The following is a 19492-nucleotide window of genomic DNA, read 5'->3' on the forward strand; positions in this document are numbered from 1 at the left end:
GGGATTATAGTTAGGATTAGAACATTTTCATTACAATTTTCTTTTAAGTGAATTTGCTATTGTAACGACGCTTTCTTGAAAATAGGCACATTTTTCAATTCGGGATATAGGATAGACATGGTAGCTTCATTTAAAAAAAAAAACATTTTCATCCACTTTTACAACAAACAAAAGTGACTGTAACGTTACCTCTTGGAAAATACGATTTTTTTTTCCACAAGAAAAATCTTACTTTTGCATGAAGGAATGTACATGTTAGTATTAAGAAAATAGATTTATTCTCAAATTATGGTACAAGAGGTACAAATGATGATTGCTAATGTTTAAATAGGGCTATGAGGGTGTCCTTGGAAAAATGTCTTGCCCAGATCCAAAAGTGTTTCTTGGTAAAATACCAAAATTTTAAATTGTCTTTACTTTTCAAAATAGTGACATATTGCAACCATTTATTGTCACGCATTCTACTTTGAAAACAAATGATATTGTAGCTCCAGTTTTGACTGGCTTCGGATTTCAAAACTAGTTATCCATAAATTTGTGTATATGTAATAATATAAGGAATAAGTATATGATGAATGAGTGATACTTATATGGGTCCACAACCATCAAGGCCCTTCGAGTGAAATGACAACTACGATGTTCCCCGTGACAAAACTTGAGTTTGACACCCCTGATTGTTGACTGTGCACAAGTGTTGGAGCACCGTTGCTATAGCAACACACAAACCCATCATGGCGTCCCTGTTGACAGACCCACTGTTTGAAATCTCAGGACGGGGTCCTTCAACGAACAAAAACTTCTACAATTGTGTTGTTACGAAGGAAGACGTAAGTATGCGAACCTCAGTGGTAAATGTCCAAAGTTACTCCCCTTGTTTTCTGACTTTTGCAGATTGTCATTGCTTTAGCGTCAAATACTACTTACTGTTAGCCGTTAACGTTCGCGTGGTCGTCTAACGGCTCGCCGCCTTCTTGCACAAACTGACAATAAAATAATAGTCATTTCTCATTGACTCCCTCACAGCGGATCAATATTAATTTCATATCGTTCTTACGGTTGTTGGGAAAATACATTTCGTACCACTGGCCCTTTTATGTCACGATTAAAATATTACCATGAAGCTTATATTTTTCTCACGTCTCGCAAAACTGATGCTTATTTCTATACAGTATTTGTATTAAAGAGACGTGGCACAATTGAAGATAAAACGGAACAAAATAAGTTTCCTGTTCTTTATTGGTGTTCAATGGTCAAGTTGTTTTATTCAGTCCTCCTCCCCTCCCAACCTTTACTGAGCCAAGACACCCAACAAATTCCACCATGTCACGAAAATGTCACGAAAAATATATACTGTACACTACTGAAGTAGGATCTCATCTAAATTTACTCAGTGTGAAATCTTGGCCAGTTAAGTTGAACACAGCCCTATTAATTTGTTTATGAATGGCAGGTTATATCCTGTTATATTAGTATATAGCAAGTTATATTCTGCCATCTACTGGATGAGCATTTAATTGTTATGCCTCTGGCTGCCATATCCGTCCGTCCATTTTTTTTTATACTGCCTATCCTCACTAGGGTCCTGGGTGTGTCTCATCTCACTCGAAGATAGCTGGGATAGGCTCCAGCATAGTTAAGGATAAATGTTTTTTTAGAGTGATTAAGTGACGTTGGATCATCCCATGGCACACCGGTTCACGAGATATAGGAGTTGGGATTCACTGCTTTGTGTTATTTCTCCGGAGTGTGTAATCTTTGTAATACACGCAGGTGATATGGAGATGGTGGATGATATCTCCCAGAGCTGTATACAGGCTTTCAAAGCCTGGTCAAATGACCATGTCTCATGAGGACTTCCTGGATGACAGCAAGCTACAAAGTAAGGACTTTGTAGGAGGAATAGAAAGTTTGCATCACGTTAGTTTCTTTATAGCTGGTCATGTTGGAGCAGTTTTTTATAGTAGGATAATTTATTTGCATGTCTTTGCACTAAATGTCTATATCCTTTCAAGTCCACCATGGCTACTTTGTGTAAATAAAGTTATTTGTCTTGACAAATGTCTTCTTCACAGACGAACTTGGAATGATCTTTGGCTATGGCGCCTTGCAGTACACCAAGGCTCTATGCCAAGGCCATTTTGATTACCTAGCACGTCTCCCCGACTCCTTACTTCTGCAGATCGTCAACTATTTGGAGCTCGAAGATGTGGGCCGGCTTGGACGAACTTCGCATAGGTTCAGGGAGGTGAGTTCTCCCAATGCCCAAAACTGCATCTTGGTTGTCCCCCATAAAGACTTTTGACCTGCGACCTAGTGAAAAATATTGGTACAGTAATCTGCTGCTATATCGCACTTCACCTATTTCAGTCCTACTATATTGAAGATTATTCATGTTGAAATATTCTGTGTTTAAGTTTGAATACGTGTGTATTTGGGGTATTTTAAGCTTTAGTTTTTTTTTTTTGTTTTTTTTTTTTCCTCCTCTATTTACAGACATAAGCATCCTATAATTGTCCACTCTTTCTCAGCTTTGTGGCTCAGAGGAGTTCTGGGAGCAGGCTGTGCGACGGTGCTGCAAAACAGTTTCCCCCGAAGTACCCGCCCTGGCTCGAGAGGTGGGTTGGCGTAGCATCTTCTTCACCAACAAGCTGCAGCTACAGAAGCTCATCAGCCGCCGCAGGCTGAGGGCCGAAGAGGAAAAGGCCGAGCTTACTCCTGGGAAAAGGTCAGAGACGTCTTGTTCCGACCTAAAACCGGTCCCGGAGGTGGAACACACTATGGAAGGATGAAAGTGCAAAAAAAAAAAAGAAATTGCTTCACCATTCCATATTTAGCCCACTGTTGGACTGTATTGATTTGCCACTCATATAACTTAAAGTTGAAGCTAGAAGTTTACATACACTGCAAAAATACACACTTAAGTTTTTGTCTCATGGTCTGAAGTCAAATCAGACTGAACCTCTCTTGTTTGAGGTTAGCGATGATCACAAATATTATTTGAGAGAGAAAACAGGAGAGGTTGATTCCAATGTGATTTCAGACCATGAAGCCAAAAATGAAACGTGTGTTTTGCACAGTGTATGTAAACGTCTGGTTTCAGCTGTACATCGTTTACTTGATTTCAGTGTTGACTTTCTTTGCCGTACTACAATTCAAATTTATATCATTTGATGAGCAGTTTGCAACATTTGGTATCTAGTATGCCATCTGAATGTTAGCACCCAAAAATATACATGAACTAATACATTCACAGGCCACATTTGGGTTAGATTATTTTATTATATGAGACACTAACTGGATAAAAACAAATATGTAATGAATACACCCCCCCCAAAAAAAGAGCATTTTTATCTCTGTAAAGCCAGAATACATTCCATGAAATTGTACAGGTGCAAAGTCAGTCAACGAAAAGGAGTTTCATAACTACTGTAAATGATCCAATAGGCCTAAGATGAAATGATGTAATTTTTGCAAGAGAATAAATAAGATATATTCCTCTGAGTATTGTTAGATCATCTATGTTGCTTGTGTTATAACACAACCATATTGTCCACATTGTTGCAATTTGTTAGCCAGTCCATAGGGTTTCCCATTGTGTTTTTGCATTAAGCTGGGGAACTTTAAAGTAAAGCGATGTAGTTCTAACGAGACTAGAACGGCTGTTATGGTAGTTCTAAACCTTTAAATAACTTAAATTTGAAAACAAATGATAACAACAAGCAGACGAGTATACAAAAAAACTTACATATGTACATAATTTATCCTCTGTAAAAAAAAAAAACACAAAAAAAAAAACAACTAATATTACTGCTGGTTCTCCGTGTTTGTCGTCTTCTGCGTTTCATCATCAAAAATTGTTATTCTGTCTTCTGCTGGCCAAAGACTGCATATTAGAATTCAATGGGACTCCATTGACTTAAAGCATGAAATAATGATGCATAGTTTAATATATTGCATTCTATTTCATGTTAAAACTGTATGTTTTTGTAAAATACAATATTATAGAGTACTGTAATCTTCGATTTTAGTGCGTATTACCAAGCATGAGATAAAACAATTAGACCAGACCAAACTTACAAAAAAAAACAAAGTTTACAAAGGTTTACATTGCTGCAATTGCCTCATGTTGATAAACGAGCCACTTTGAGTTGCATCATGATTTGAGTTCCAAGAAGACGCAGAACTACCTTGAGTGCTGATGGGATTATGAGTCAATGGGAGAAAGAATCCTATAGGGGGCGCAGTCATTCATCCATTTCTGGAGTGAAGTGGTAGACTCAAGGTGGGAAGATTTGGGTCATGGGAATCAGCTGTATGGCTTTCACTGAAACAGATCCCTTATATTTGGCAACTGGTACGAGTACCAAGTCAGCCTTTGGGGGCTTCGGCACTTTCATGTGTGATTTCACTTATAGGTGAATGTGATGCGACCTGAGCAGCACTGTGGCACAGCAAACATGTTTGCTCTTGCTGTACTTGCGGAGTTTCTCACAGTACAGACACATGCATGTTTGGTAGGACTATAGAATCAACATCAGAATCCTATTTATTGGCCAAGGAATTTGTTTCTAGTATTAGAGCCACTCCAGTACTACAAAAAAAAACAAAAAAAAAAACATATCAAAATATAGATCTTAAATGAAAAAACATGGATGTTGATTAAGTTGAAATTCTTCAAATGTGTGTAACTCGTCTTGACCTGACTTTTGTGATATAAGCCGTCACACTGCTAATTTATTTTACTTTTTGACGGCAAAAATTCGAGCTACCAACGCTGGACATTGGCAGTGAACTTGACTCACTTCACAACAAGCAGCAGTCAGTGAACGTCCATCCATTTTCCGAGCCACTTATCCTCACAAGGGTCGCGGGAGTGGTGGAGCCTATCCCAGCTGACTTCGGGCAGGAGGCGGTGGTACAACCCTGGAGATAGTGAACAATTCTTCAGAAAAAGAGGCTTCAAGCAATTTATTGCTTCTCCCATTTCAAACTACCAGTAAACATGAATAAAATTCCACAGTGTATTTAGAACAACCACAATTCTTTACCTTGGTAAAGTCCTCTTAATTTAATGTTAAAAAACATAAAAAAATGGAGTGTCTTTTAAGGGGTGTTATAACTCTAGAAACAACATATGCAGCAACACATGTAGACAGACAATAGAACAATACTCACAGGCATATAGTCTTTATTCTCTGTGGTAGAGGCAACTATTATTGCAGCGCACTGAGCAGCTGTGACATATTCTTTGTTTATGACAGCATGTTTGTATTATACTGCCTACGTTGTCCAAAGCACGCCCACCAGAAGACAGAGCACAATGAATTAATAACAATGCACAAGCTGTTTAATGCTTTCTATGCTATTTCATTTTCTTGTATAATTTCAGAAAGTAAAATCCTCTAGAATTCTTTGTGTGGCCGTTTTATTGAGGGCTGGGGTGGATTGATCGCATTTCCAATTACTTCTACGGGGAAATGTGACTCGAGTATGTTAAGTTACGAACATCCTTACAGACCAAATTAAACTTTTAAAGCTTCCGTATTTTGGCAATCGAGTAATTCTCTAACATGGACTTTGAATAAAAGTGTCCACTTCATATAAAAATAACACCTTGCTTTTGTCATAGGAGTGTCCAGAAAATGCCCCTCTGACAGGTACTTCTATTTGATCCAATTTTGTATCTGCTTTCTCCATATTTGGCTAGGACCATCCTCTTTTGCTTCCATTGGTTGCCTCCGTGTAAAAGACCCACTTACGGGAGTACGCTGCCTCGGGATCTTCCCTGGTTATGTTGATAAGGTCAAGAAATTCAAATGACCTCATTTCAAGGCTCCCAGTAGGAAAACTTCTGATTATTACGAATGCGTAGATGACTTGAATTCATATTTCATCTTTAGTTAGGCACCATAGAGACAATGCTACATCCCAAATAGAGGAAAAAGTTGGTTTGGAAAAATATGTCTCCTTTAACGGTCTAGTGGCATCCCTATAAACATTCTAAAATTGACATTGAAATGAAAAATACATATAACATTATTCACTTCAATATCTACATGAAAAAATAAATATGAGCAGAGAGTGCGCCATCCATGCGCAAAGTTGCGGAAGTCTCATTCGACATCCAAGTGGTCGCCATATTGGCTGCATTTACTGTCCGTGACGTCACCCCGGACATTCGCCATTGAAAACACGCTGTGGCCCCTACTGTGGGAGACGAACCCCTTCTGACACAGAAGCTCTTTTCGAAGAAGAGAACATCTCACAATCGAGTGAAGTTCCACGGGCAATATTACCCTATTGTTTCGAGCCATATTTAGATTATGTGCGGATCACTTCTAACTAACAACAGACTCCCCGACAGTATGACAGTATGTAGCGTACTCAGCCGCGAACGATCACAACGCCGTGGCTCGGGTGCGATGAGCTGATCACGGCTTCAGCCGGGGTGGCACCGAGGTGGCTTATTGCGGCGCCGAGCCGGGCCGCTTTACGTCGTTATTGTCACCTGCGGCTGAGTACGCCATTCTCGGTGGCATTGTTCATCGTCGCCGCCATCGGCGGTGTTCTTCATCACGGACGGCGGTGGCCATGTACAACACTGCCGGCAATGTCGCACTCAGCCGCGTGCGACGACAACACCATAAAGCGGCCCGGCTTGGCGCCGTGATTAGCCACCTCGGTGCCGAAAACGAGCCACCCCCGTCGGAGCCGTGACCGGCGGACGCGGCAGCGACAGACTCACAGGCAGTACATATGAGCAAGCCTGGCCAAAGCCGTGCTCGTCTATGAGGCACGACGCGACACGAGGCAGCCTTCACCGTCGAGCCCGTCGTGGCAGCCTTTGCTGGCGAGCCAGACACGGAAGCTGTCCAATGCGCACATCGACACATTTAGCACCCTTGTCATACGTACGCGGATCTTTTGTTACGTTATGAGAGACGGATTACGTGATCCGCCCCAAACTATTTTTTTTAGTAACTGTATACACACCTACCTGTCACTTGGAACCCACAAAGCTCTCATCCTTTGCACCCGTGCAATCCCTTTTTCACGACAACCGGGTCTCTTGCAAACTTATGAAAGGTAAATCCATCCTCCTGAGTGTTCGAGCAATATCCAGCAATGCAACAAGCCAGAATTTTGGCTAACACGAAGGAACAACGAGCTACCTTCCTGCAGGTAAAACTAATAAAAACAAACGAGTCCTCTTGAAGGCGGTCCTGCCCTGTACGTCACTTCCTGCTTCTTCTCGAAAACAAATCCCTCGAGAGGATTTTATTGGCGGGTCTTACAAAAAGCTGTATACGTCAAAATCATGTTTTGTGGTGGGAAAAAAATGCATGGGTCCATGTCGGCTGCCATTTTTTCCATTCACAACATACTAAAAATCATCCATTTCACGACACTTGACCTTTAAGACAAGGTACTACTGAATCTGAATTTGTCTGAAATTGAAGTAAGATCTTTACCCTTCACTTAAAGACAAATCTGGATGTCACATACAGAAACGGGCTAATTGACTTAATGAAACACCAGAAATTTTCTACTGAGTTTAATACATTGACACATATTTCCACCGGCTTTAGTTGCTTGAGCATGTCTTAAAAACAAAAGGCTTTTGTGTGAGAGTTTTTTTTTTTGCTGCCATGGGGCTGTATCAAATTTCATGTGTGACGATATTGTTCAGATTTGATTCCCACTGTAATTTAGCCACATTCCAACCTCCTGTGAAGGAGGAAATATCCCACTTGAAACTTGCAGGGCCCGACTGCCAAGACACCCAGGCGATTGTAGAAGACTCATGACTTCAATTAGTGTTCTTTTTTTCCCAGAACCTTTTTTTCCCCCCAAGGCCTCCATAAATTAGCTGATTGAAAGACAAGATGCCAAAAACGACTTCAAGCTTTAAACCTTGATGCGGCACAGCAAAGTCACCTCATCAATTCAACCCCATGTATATGATCATACGTTGATGTCATTGAACCCAAAACCAAACCAGCAGACAAGACATGACTAACACAGGAACTACTTGACAAAACATGAAAACCAACTCAAGCTAATCCCAAACCAGGTCAGCAAAAACACCAATCATGACAACCATCTTTTTAGTGGATAGCATGGGTCATTAAGAGGATGGCGTCAGACCTTGTAAAACCATGTAGAGTGGTGGAGGGTGGGGATAAGTTCAAGATGCTCTGGGCATCTTAACCTTTATTTGCTCGTCAGACCACGTTAATCCCTCCAAGGTTAAAGACTCCTGCCTCTCGCAGATCAAACATCAAATCGCGAGTGGCCAAGATACCACCAGACAAGTCTGGGTTATCGTCTTCACCTCAGCTCAGTTTCTCAGCTCACTCGTCTACATGTTTGCCAACATATCACTCGGGCGTTTAATCCATTAATTCCCGATCGAACGCCAATGAGAATTCATGGCTCAGCAGAGATTCTCTCATCATGGTAACTAGTCGGACGTCTTACAGTGACTTGTGAGCGTGCAGATTAACCCTCTGACCTGTTGGAAAAGTTAGAAGCCATGCGTCTGTTTCATCCACTCAGGGGACTTAAACTTTACTGACTCTATGATCCATTTACAATATGACGTTTGACCCATCTGATATTAATGGTAGTCCTTTCGACTGGTGGTATGCCCTTTCCTCTTCTTCAAATACTGCTTCACCACTGAAGGATATTGAAAGAATTCTGTCTCCTACCAAAACTTGCCAATTAAGCATGGCTAATTCAGTTGTCATATGAAAGTAAAATATAATTCTACCCCTCAGGCATATTCTAAGTGAAAAGGTCTGAATTTGAAGCTGTGACAGCAAGCCATTGATCTTGTACAGTGCTCTTGACAGTTTAAGACCATTTCAGAATGATTTAGCTAATAATATTTGAGAGTCATCATATTAAAATAATCTACATCAATGTCAATGCGAGTAGAAACGACAACGTAAATGAACTTATTCTTGAAAATTAAAACTACTGTTGCAGCTCAAATAAAATTCTGATCCCCTGAAATAGACTGGACACATTCAAACATGTTAAATGGGAGTGAGCGCACAGCCACCACCATTTAAAGTACCTCTAATCATCATCAAATAAAGTTCAGATGTTCTAGTGGGCTTTTCCTGGCATTATTTTTGCTCTCGAGCAGAAGCATGAAGGTTTTGCGCTAACACTGACTGCGTTTTTGAGCTGTTCATAATTCCTTCCACTTTGTCTAAGGCTCCAGTTCCATCTGAAGAAAAACACCCCCAAAGCAAGATGTTGCCAACCCCATGCTCCACTTTCGGTATGGTGTATTCTTACCAAAGAGGAGAGTTGTCCTTGCGCTAAAGTTTTGGCCAAAAAGTTCAATCTTTAAAATTTTCCCACATTTCCAAATAAAACAATTGAAAATGTTAGTGCACAGTCAAGGATCCTTACTAGTGAGTGCTGTACATCATGAACAAATATAGAGGGCCACAAAGCTTCTTAGGCAGAGTCCGCTTACGATTCCCTTTCCGTACACAGCATCCTTGAATAGACCACACAAAGATACTTAAGCCAAAATCCCTCCATGGTATTTAATTCTAAATGAGTAATTACTGGGTGTGTCAGTGTGTCTTGGGTTTGCAGGTAGGTTGGGTGAAGGAGCTCATTCTTTCACTGACTTTCAAGAGTCCTGCACCCTGAGACCCTTACACCCTCAGGCACACTGCACTCGTTGCAAGAGGGTTTTCTTGGGGAGTCGCTGCAGAGCCCAGTCGCGTAAGGGGGTGGCCGACTACATACAGCCGCCAAGATGTGTGACATGGGTGGACTGGATAACCTGGTGGCCAACACGGCCTACCTCAAAGCCCAGGGTGGTGACGACAAGGAAATGAAAAAGCGCCGCCGCAGCTTGTCTCTCCCTAAGGCAGAGCAATGTGCTGCAGTGCGATCGTCCATCGATAAGGACTTTACATCGATCTGTGAACGGCAGCCTATAGGCAAAAAGTTTTTCCGTGAATTCCTGGCAAGCAATGCCCAGTTTAAGCTTGCTGCTGATTTCTTGGACGAGCTTTACGACTGGGATCTCGCTGAAGGTGCAGTAAAAGACAAGTCGCGGCAGAACATCATCAACAAGTTTTGCAAAGCTGACTCCAAGAATTTCTTGTCCTTTCTCACTGGGGAGGCCGCTGACAAATGCAAGACTGTGACAGATGCCAACTTCGATGAGGTGATGAAAGGCAAAGTCCAAGATGGTGTAAGGGAATTTTTGAAGGGCAAACCTTTGACAGATTACCAGGCCAGTCCATTCTTTGATAAATTTCTCCAGTGGAAGGAATATGAGAAGCAGCCCATCAGCGACAAGTACTTCTATGAGTTCAGGACCCTGGGAAAAGGTGGTTTTGGAGAGGTAAGGCTGGAAATTCATGACATAATGTCAGTGTGTTTGAATAAAATGATTGTTTAAAATTCAGGATGTTGACACAAAAGCTTATAACCGGAATAAAAATATGATAACGCATCATTACATCACTAACATTACATTTTATAGACAAGTCATAAGCTACACACATACCTAAATTAGTTTGATTTTAGAGTACAGTTTTACAGTTTCCAGTATAAATGGCACGGAATCAAGAACATGCTGAACATACATGTGGAAAAGTTCATAAATTAATGTGAGCAGTTTCTCACGATATGATTTAAACGATATTCTCCCCACATTAGGAAGCATGTTACAGAAATATTGTCACTGAAATGGTTGAATGTAGTGATTATTTTTATTGTGATTTTTTTTTTTTCTTTCCAAATAACTTTAAATGACACACTGTCGGGTTCTGATGAGTTAACCAATGTAATTCAACTTTAAGCAACACTAGTTTTACACAGCCTGAATGACACTGGATTAAGTACAGATCTTGGGGAATTCCTTAAATGATTCTGTATCATGCTAAGTGTACTTCTCAGAGGTAGATTTTGCTGTACAACTAAGGATAAAAGCAAACGCCAAAATGTATACAGTACTGGAGGTTGAGCTAAAAAAGACCCACAAGTACAATAAATACACGAGAGAATTCTCAGGGCATTGAATCGACCAGTGTTCTGGTTGTCTTAGAAGACATTGTACCTCTCACTAAAGTAAATGAGAAATGTTGTGAGGATTACTACTATGGCTGAACCCTTTACCCATTGTTTGTACAGTATAGTTTTCATTTGAAAGACCCCCCCCCCACAGTTTAATAGTCCCAAGAAATCAGCAGTCTAGCTTCATAGCAAATGAGAAGTTTGACTTCTTGATTCTATAAAGTCCCAGTGTTCCAGACATTATTTTGGAATCTCAGTTATCAGCTAATCTTTAATCTAATTTGTGACATGAAGTCACAGATGTTAGCATTTAGCTACTATTCACTTTCAGAAATTAAGAAGTCCAATAATTGGGTCAGTTATAGTGGCTTCTTTAGCATTGGGGTCTTAATATTCAACCACTTGAAATCTTTTTGCAGGTATGTGCTGTGCAGGTGAAAAACACAGGCCAGATGTATGCTTGCAAAAAGTTGTGTAAAAAGCGACTGAAGAAGAAGGGTGGTGAGAAGATGGCCCTTTTGGAGAAAAAGATCTTGGAGAAGGTCAACAGTCTGTTTCTGGTCAACCTGGCCTACGCTTACGACACCAAGACCCATCTGTGCCTTGTCATGACCTTGATGAATGGTGGCGACCTCAAATACCACATCTACAACATCGGCTATGACGGCAAGGGCGTGGACAAGGGCATCGAGATGAAGCGTATCGTCCACTACACGGCCCAAATCACCACTGGTATTCTTCACCTGCATGCCATGGATATTGTTTATCGTGACATGAAGCCTGAGAACGTGTTGCTGGACAGCTTCGGTCAATGTCGACTTTCAGATTTGGGTCTAGCCATAGAGATCACCCCGGGAAAAACTGTCTCCCAGATGGTAAGTAAACCCAACTCATAACAGTTACTATTTCTCCTATTTGGTTCAGATGCAAGTCGGGCTTTTATGTAAACAGCGGGATTTACGAGACGCCAAACCTTAGGAATGACAACTGTCTTTGTTCCTTTATGATGCCTCAAAAAGAGCCCCTCCTTATGGTGCTCATGTATCATTAGGTAAGGAGGGGTATCATTAGGTCATGACTAAAACTGAACCCACGTTACCAATCAGGTTGTCAATCTTGGTGGGCTTTTAAATCCGGACAGGGATTACTGGACTGTTTTAAAACTCCTGTGCAAATCAGTCTATCTCTCTTCATTATGTAACTCATCCTTTTGTGATCAGATTACTGTACACTGGAGGCATTTCAGGGCCACCGTTATGTATGGATGCTGACTTGGAATAACTGTTAACCTTCCATGTTTTTACCGTGACTCCTGAAAATGTATTTTCACTTCTGTCGAATTAAAGTTCTTTGGGGTTGATGTAGAAACTGTGACATTATAGTCAAGAAGAAGTGGTCAAGTCCTGACACTTTTTCTTCTGCTTGAGAAAAACTTTTCTTTCATGTTGTTTGGTTTACAAAACCACGTCTGCCTTGTAAGGTGAGTTTTGAACCTAGCTGTCGGCCTTTGCTTTAGTTTGGATATTTTGCTGCAGCAAGGAGTAAGCCCTCAGATCTATGAACGTCCCGTAATCTCATTATCCAGTTCTGTGATGCTCCTCAGCCAGCTAAAGTGACTGTACTAACCTCCTATGGCAGGGTTGGCTTTGGTCCCCCTAATCCTCTTAATGGGCATTACTCAGTCTGTCCCTGATCAGATTGACAGAAAAATAATAGTAGAAGTTTGCAAGCAGGGTGACTTTAAGATTAAAGCGTGAGTTGGTTCCAGGATTGAGTTGACACTACTCTTATCTTTTACACCAATACTCAACAGAATCATAAAAATCACACAGATGTAAAAAAAAAAAAAAAAAAAAAAAAAAACCCTCCAAAGTAAGGCGACGTAAATGCTAGGTATGCACGATACATAACAATGCAGTTCTGGGATTTTAGTGTCTTCCCAACCATAGTCAGATAGCTTCGGCCAATTCCTGTCACGGTTGGTGGAACATTGTTTTCAAGATGGATCGTTTGTATAAATTACTCACGAGAGGATACGTAATTGGCCGTTACGTGTCCCATCTCATTGTTCCTACCAATCCACAAAAGGTTGGTAGCTATGTACGAGGTAGTAGAACTCTTGTCAGCGTGTAGACACACATGACTCTTGACAGGTAGTAGGCTTAGCATTAGGATTAAGATCCTGGTTCGAGACTGCGGGTCAGGTCATGAAGGATGAAGAATGGGGGATGGCTTGGGTGCTGGTGGAGGGTAACTAAGCTAAAGGTGAAAGTGAACATTGCAGTAGAGTTCTCTGAAGACCATTTAACACTTTTAGAAAGTTTCATTGGGAAGATCTGAAGCCCGAGTCTTCATTAAAGTACCTTAAATGATGTAAAATATAACTTGACCCTGTCTTACTTCCACAGGCTGGTACCGGAGCCTACATGGCCCCGGAGCTTTTGAACAAAACTCCGTACAGGACGTCAGTGGACTGGTGGGCACTGGGTTGCAGCATCTACGAGATGGTGGCCGGCTACACGCCTTTCAAAGGGCCTGAAAGTAAAAAGGAGAAGGTGGAGAAGGAGGAGGTGCAGCGCCGTATTCTCAACGAGGAACCCAAGTGGGAGCACAAGTTTTTCGATGCCACCACCAAGGACATCATCCAGTTGTTCCTCAAGAAAAAAATCGACGAGCGTCTTGGCATGAAGTAAGATTTACTCCAGAAGAGTGAGTTGCAGTGGTAAACTGATCCGATTTTACTTCATTAGTCCATAAATGATCATTCATCAATTTTTGACGGGCCGAAACATTGAAATGCTCTTCAGAAGGTCCAATTAAGATGCATATCCACAAACAGTAATATCGTTGTCTAGTAAACATGCCAAAATTCCACATTAAGTACATTTGTGAGTAAATTGACATATCATCATTATTTCAGTACACAGTACAACCCCTTCATTGGTGTTTGCATTCCAGACCGTCGTCTGATAAGTGGAAACCCGCGACATAGAAAGAGCATATTAAATTAAAAAAAAAAAAGGAAAAAAAACTTTTTGTATGTCATATGCCTTAAAATACTTTTTTACGCTTTAAACCAACATTGAGCCAAAGCACAGATTACATTAGAAAGCACAAAAAGTGGATACACGTTATTTACTTATCTTCTGTCATTAAACTGTATGTTGTTGACATAGCTAGATGAAGAAACATTATTTGTGGTAGTTAAATAACTTTCTGACCATTAAAGTGTGCTTAGTTCATTTCATGCTACACAACTGCGGACTAATATGTCGCAACATACTGGTCGGGCTTCACTGTATTAAACACATTCAAACTTATTAAAACAATCATTGAATCAATATTGTCATCATAAAATCTATAGAAATACACAACACGTAAACATACAATACGATACGTAATAATATTATTCTTGAGTCTAGATAATTGAAACTAGAAAATATTTGGAAACATTTCTGGGGAAAAAAATTTATGCATATGTATTGTACTTAAAAGTTACATAAAGTTACATAAAACTGAACTGTACTTATGTTTTCTTTACTGGATTAAGGGTTTACTGGATTAAGGATTCTAGCCACCATAACATTATGTATTATGTATGTATTATTGTACATAAGTAAATGTTGGAAAACAAAAGCGCAAAAACACAGGTGTCAAACTCAAGGTCTGGGGGCTAGCTCTGGCCCATCACATGACTTTTTTGTGGCCCGCAAAGGCAAATCTAGTGTGTCAACCTCCATAGTTCTTTGGAAAATCTATACCAAAATTTCAAATTCTCATACACCATAAATGATAGCATTGAGATATTACAAACATTTTTATGTTATAAAAGATGGACACTAGTTGAAAACCCCATATTTGATTTATGATTCCAAAACTGCTTCATAAGACAATTAAATATTTTTATGGTTTCACAGTTATAACGATCCTACAAGGGAAACCGTAACTACAATGTGGCCCGTGGCAAAAACTTGCTTGACACGCCTGCGCTAAGAGATTTCAATGAGCATGTTTTGTACTTAAAATTTAAATATGACGTAAATTTACGGCAAGAAGGAAGCTATTGTCCTTTTTAAATAGTTTACCTTCTTTGCCTTTTTCTCAAGGGACAACATGGAGGACCCCAGGAAGCACCCGTGGTTTAAGAGCATAAACTTCCCCCGCCTGGAGGCCGGCCTGGTGGCGCCCCCGTGGACCCCGAAACCCAACGTCGTCTACGCCAAGGACACGGGTGACATCGCCGAGTTCTCCGAAATCAAAGGCATCGAGTTTGACGCCAAAGATGACAAGTTCTTCAAGGAGTTCAGCACCGGCGCCGTGCCCATCCAATGGCAGCAGGAGATGATCGAAACGGGACTGTTTGACGAGCTCAATGATCCCAACAGGAAAGAAGGTGGCGGAGATGTGGATGATGAAAAGAAGTCCGGTACTTGTACATTGCTGTGAGGGGACTCCTTGTTCGTTTTTCCCCACATCACAAGCACACGTTGACCGTTTTTCAAATCTGAATGACTTTTCAGGTAAAGAGCTAAGCTGGCACGTTAGTATGTGACGTCTCATCTAAGATGTTGCTCTTCTGGTCTAGAGGCAACAGAACCGGGGACAAACTAATGCGTTGTTGCACCGCTGTACACGTTGGCCTAGAACCAGTAAGAACTCGGGCAATGGCAACGTTGGATGGGTTGCTGTTGTTGATTTTGTTCAAGCTATAAATTCCCAAATATGCCGCACTTTCACTGTACCTTTAATCGTGTCAACTTGCGTGCGGTCTGACCAGAAATGTCAGCTGGGAGTCTTTACATTTTTAGAACAAATATGAAATGAATTCACTAAGACACAGGTGCAAACTCGAAGCCCTGGGGGCTTGATCCAACCCGCTGCATGATTTTATGTGGCCTGCGAAGGCAAATCATATGTATCAACTTCCATGATTTTTGTTCAAATCTGTACCCAAATTTTAAATTGTCATATCATAAATGCGTGGCTCAGCTGGTAAAGCGTTGGCCTCACAGTTGTGAGGTCCTGGCTTCAATCCCGGACCCGCCTGTGTGGAGTTTGCATGTTCTCCCCGTTCCTGCGTGGGTTTTCTCCTGGCACTCCGGTTTCCTCCCACATCCCCCCAAAAAAACATGCCATATTAATTGGATGCTCTAAATTGCCCCGAGGTGTGATTGTGAGTGTGGCTGTTGTTTGTCTATATGTTCCCTGGGATTAGCTGGTAATCAGTTCAGGGTGTCCCCCAGCTCCTGCCCGTTGACAGCTGGGATAGGCTCCAGCACTCCCCGTGACCCTCGTGAGGATAAGCGGCAAAGAAAATGGATGGATGGATGGATAAATGATAATGTTGAGATTTTACAAGCATTTTTGTGTTACCATATAGTTGAAAAAACCATTACTCTTCATTTCTGATTCCAAAACAAATTCATAATTTTCATGTGTAAATATGATGAGGCGGTTTAAGATTTTCATGGTTTCACAGTCATATCTGAGGGAAACCATAGGTAAAATGTGGCCCGCGACAAAAATGAGTGGCACTAAGAGTTAAGTTGAAGAGAAAAGTAGCAGAGGTGGTAGACTTACTTACGCTCTGTACTTAAGTAGAAGGACAGATACTTGGGACCAGGTAGAAGTACTGATTAACTTCTTAGGTAAAAGACTGGAATGTAAAAAAAAAAAAAAAAAAGAAAAGAAAAAAAAATCTTTTCAATTGTATCCAAAATGCATTTTAATAGGAAGCATTTTCAAGAACAAAAAAAATGTGAAAATAGATAATGATCATGGAAAAATACACCTTGTGTTTTTTTTTTCAGATTAGAACTCTGAGTCTGTTGGATCTTTGTCGCCGGTTCACGTTCCGCCTTAAGAGTCCCTAAGATCTCAAATCAATCAAGATCTGAACTGGGGTTGACTTCACCTCTGTACTTATGCCATTTTTTTTTTATCTTGTCTCATCATCTGCGGATGTTGGAAAAAGTATTTTGACAAAGGAGCTAAAAGTACAGATCCATTTTTCAAATGTAGCCAACAGAAAGTTGCCAGAAAAAGAAATACCCAAGTAAAGAGACCTTTAAAATCTACTTAAGTACAGTAGCGAAGTATTCGTACTATTATTTGGTCTAGTAGACGTGAAAGTTATGAGCCATCATAAGGACACAAACCATGAAAAGTGCTTTTTAATTACCGTAGTTGGAATCTAGTTCAATCTAAAACCTCTGATCTCTTTGTTGAACCTTGAATTGAATTATCAAAGCGCAAAAAAAGTGTAAATATTGTACAAAGAGTACATCTGTTTACTCGGAGTGAGGAGCAGTGGTTTAGCACCTCTTTATGTTGGTGCTATGAAGCAAATCAAAAAATTAATAATTGTGTATGGACTTTTATCATCTGATAATGGGAAGGACGTGGGACATTTTGGAGGAACATCAACACTACGTATACTGGATGTTCTATTCTGTGCAAATAACTCAAACCAGATGTTGAGGAGGCATCGGTACACACCATTGTTTATGTTCTCAAGAGAATTGACCCCTCCGTACAGGGCACTTAACCACGCCTCCTGAAGTGACGTCACGCCACGTGCGCTGACGTAAGACAAACAGTAAAAATGGCAAATACAATACATTCTGAACTGAGACAGACTCCATGCTTCTCATTTCATTCAAATCAACGATATATTATAGATTCTAAATACAATACATTCTTAACTGAGAGAGACGCCATGCTTCTGATTTCATTCAATCATTCACACGTAGCAATGTTATGCTAGCGGAGAACGTCTCATTCATTTATACGAGACGTGTATTAAAAATCAAATTTAGGGCATATCTTCGTGCAAACACCGTCTGGTTAAGCTTCGGCCGCGAGCCAGCAAGAAATCGATACGTTTGTGCAGTCCGATCATCGCTAAATATCGCTCAACAAAGAATAAGTGTGTCAATCGTTCACACGCAGCAGTGTTATGCTAGCGAAGAACTTCGAATTCATTTATACGAGACATGTATTGAAAATCAAATATAGGGCTTACCTTCGTGCAAACATATGTGTTGCGGTTGATATTAGATGGACTTAGTTGATGATGCGGTCTTCCAAAGAGTTTGATCCATCGAAGGCATTTTTCGTACTGGGTCTTCGGTTTTGGAAGGGGTACGAATCGAACTCCACCAACCAGCCTTTCAGGATACCTGTCGTCACTATTACAAAGTCCGTGACTACACCTCTTAACCATATTTTTTGTTAAATAACCCAAATATGCGATAAAACGCTAACTAACCCTATACAGGACCATGCAATGTTGTCTGAGAAAATTGTGGGAGCAAAAACGGGCTTTGGTTTATGCAGATCTCTGGCCTCTGATTGGTCAGTGACGCGGATTGCGCAATATCCACGGAGGGGTCAATTTGGCAAGCGAAAATCCCACAAGATTACTCATTAGGATTGAAATGATATTTACACTCAAATGCCAGAAAAAAAAGTTTTTTCAGAGCCATTTGAGTATTTCTCAGGGGAATTATTTTCTTGATGGTTTTTGACGTTCCCCAGGTTTTGATCTTAAAGTTTTTACGGTTGATGTTGAAATGAAGATTAAATATACGTACTTGTAAATTTAACCCAAGAGAGGTTTTAACATAGGCGAATCAGATGTAAGGCTGAAATTTCATTTAATAAAGTGCAAAATATGTCTTTTAAAAGATGCTTTGTCTGTCTTTTGAGCAGAATTTTCCACCATTTTTAGAAAATAATAGAAGGAAGAAGCGTTGCGTTGATGAAACATGCTAAAATCACTTCGATGGGCTTTTTTAAAAATATTTTTTTCTTGTTTTGTGAAAATATTCAAACATGACTGAAAACAAAAACAAATTATATCATTCTATTAAAGCAAAAAATGTGTAGTTTTCTAAATATTTTTTTTTAAATATCAATTGAATTGCAAAAAAAAAAAAAAAAAAAATCTTCTTTTTTTTGCCCACCCCTGGTAAATGAAATAGTCAAGCATGATGATATCAGTTGCCTGAATCCAGTTGGACTTCCTGTGCTGTTCATGGCTGTGCTTGACCTGCACTGGCTGCCAAGTTCAACTCTCAGATGATAATGGGATAACCCGTGTTATCCTTTTCGCCTTGTTTGTGTAAATCATCCTCAAATCCCTTAAGGTTCTCAAGCCATCCCCGTGCGACTTCCAGGACGTCCCATCTGTGCAGGAAGCAGATTAAAGGTAAAAGCGGGGATTCCTATGTGATAGTTATTAGAAATGACTTGTGCTGATAGCTAAATGAAAGTAAATAGTGTGGAAAAAAAATATAAACTGTTTTGTGACCGCTCTGTCAATCCCAACTCAAAGAAGCGTATCGTATATTTTAGGAGAGGCTTGAACGCACACTGGTCGTCCTTCAGACAACGACAAGTGTACGATGGACGGACGTAATGGCTGGAAAAA

The 19492-nt window shown here is 40.4% G+C and overlaps 2 protein-coding genes and 1 long non-coding RNA gene across 3 annotated transcripts; 2 read left to right on the forward strand and 1 right to left on the reverse strand.

Annotated features, from left to right (window-relative positions):
- Positions 1-695: 695 nt before the first annotated feature.
- fbxo36b (F-box protein 36b) lies at positions 696-5413 on the forward strand. Its single transcript, XM_061839856.1, has 4 exons — positions 696-827; positions 1771-1879; positions 2073-2245; positions 2529-5413. The coding sequence occupies exons 1-4, from the start codon at positions 732-734 to the stop codon at positions 2787-2789; spliced, it is 639 nt and encodes a 212-aa protein (XP_061695840.1). The 5' UTR covers positions 696-731; the 3' UTR covers positions 2790-5413.
- LOC133511175 (uncharacterized) lies at positions 4788-18437 on the reverse strand. The gene is made up of 3 exons (XR_009797820.1): positions 18083-18437; positions 13459-13593; positions 4788-4923 (listed from the first exon to the last, which is right to left on the reverse strand). It is a non-coding gene; the product is annotated as an uncharacterized LOC133511175 (long non-coding RNA).
- Positions 9788-16609, forward strand: grk7a (G protein-coupled receptor kinase 7a). Its single transcript, XM_061839857.1, has 4 exons — positions 9788-10384; positions 11478-11933; positions 13467-13747; positions 15165-16609. The coding sequence occupies exons 1-4, from the start codon at positions 9788-9790 to the stop codon at positions 15502-15504; spliced, it is 1674 nt and encodes a 557-aa protein (XP_061695841.1). The 3' UTR covers positions 15505-16609.
- Positions 18438-19492: the final 1055 nt, after the last annotated feature.

This window comes from Syngnathoides biaculeatus, chromosome 13 (assembly GCF_019802595.1).
Source record: "Syngnathoides biaculeatus isolate LvHL_M chromosome 13, ASM1980259v1, whole genome shotgun sequence".
Classification (NCBI taxonomy): Eukaryota; Metazoa; Chordata; class Actinopteri; order Syngnathiformes; family Syngnathidae; genus Syngnathoides; species Syngnathoides biaculeatus.

What these genes read in the sequence shown, in the direction of transcription:
- fbxo36b (XM_061839856.1), top strand. Translation starts at nt 732, where the DNA reads ATGGCGTCCCTGTTGACAGACCCACTGTTTGAAATCTCAGGACGGGGT. An exon ending in GGATGACAGCAAGCTACAAA is followed by an intron (nt 1,880 to 2,072) that starts GTAAGGACTTTG and finishes TCTTCTTCACAG; the next exon opens with ACGAACTTGGAATGATCTTT. An exon ending in CTTCGCATAGGTTCAGGGAG is followed by an intron (nt 2,246 to 2,528) that starts GTGAGTTCTCCC and finishes ACTCTTTCTCAG; the next exon opens with CTTTGTGGCTCAGAGGAGTT.
- grk7a (XM_061839857.1), top strand. Translation starts at nt 9,788, where the DNA reads ATGTGTGACATGGGTGGACTGGATAACCTGGTGGCCAACACGGCCTAC. An exon ending in GAAAAACTGTCTCCCAGATG is followed by an intron (nt 11,934 to 13,466) that starts GTAAGTAAACCC and finishes TTACTTCCACAG; the next exon opens with GCTGGTACCGGAGCCTACAT. An exon ending in GACGAGCGTCTTGGCATGAA is followed by an intron (nt 13,748 to 15,164) that starts GTAAGATTTACT and finishes CTTTTTCTCAAG; the next exon opens with GGACAACATGGAGGACCCCA.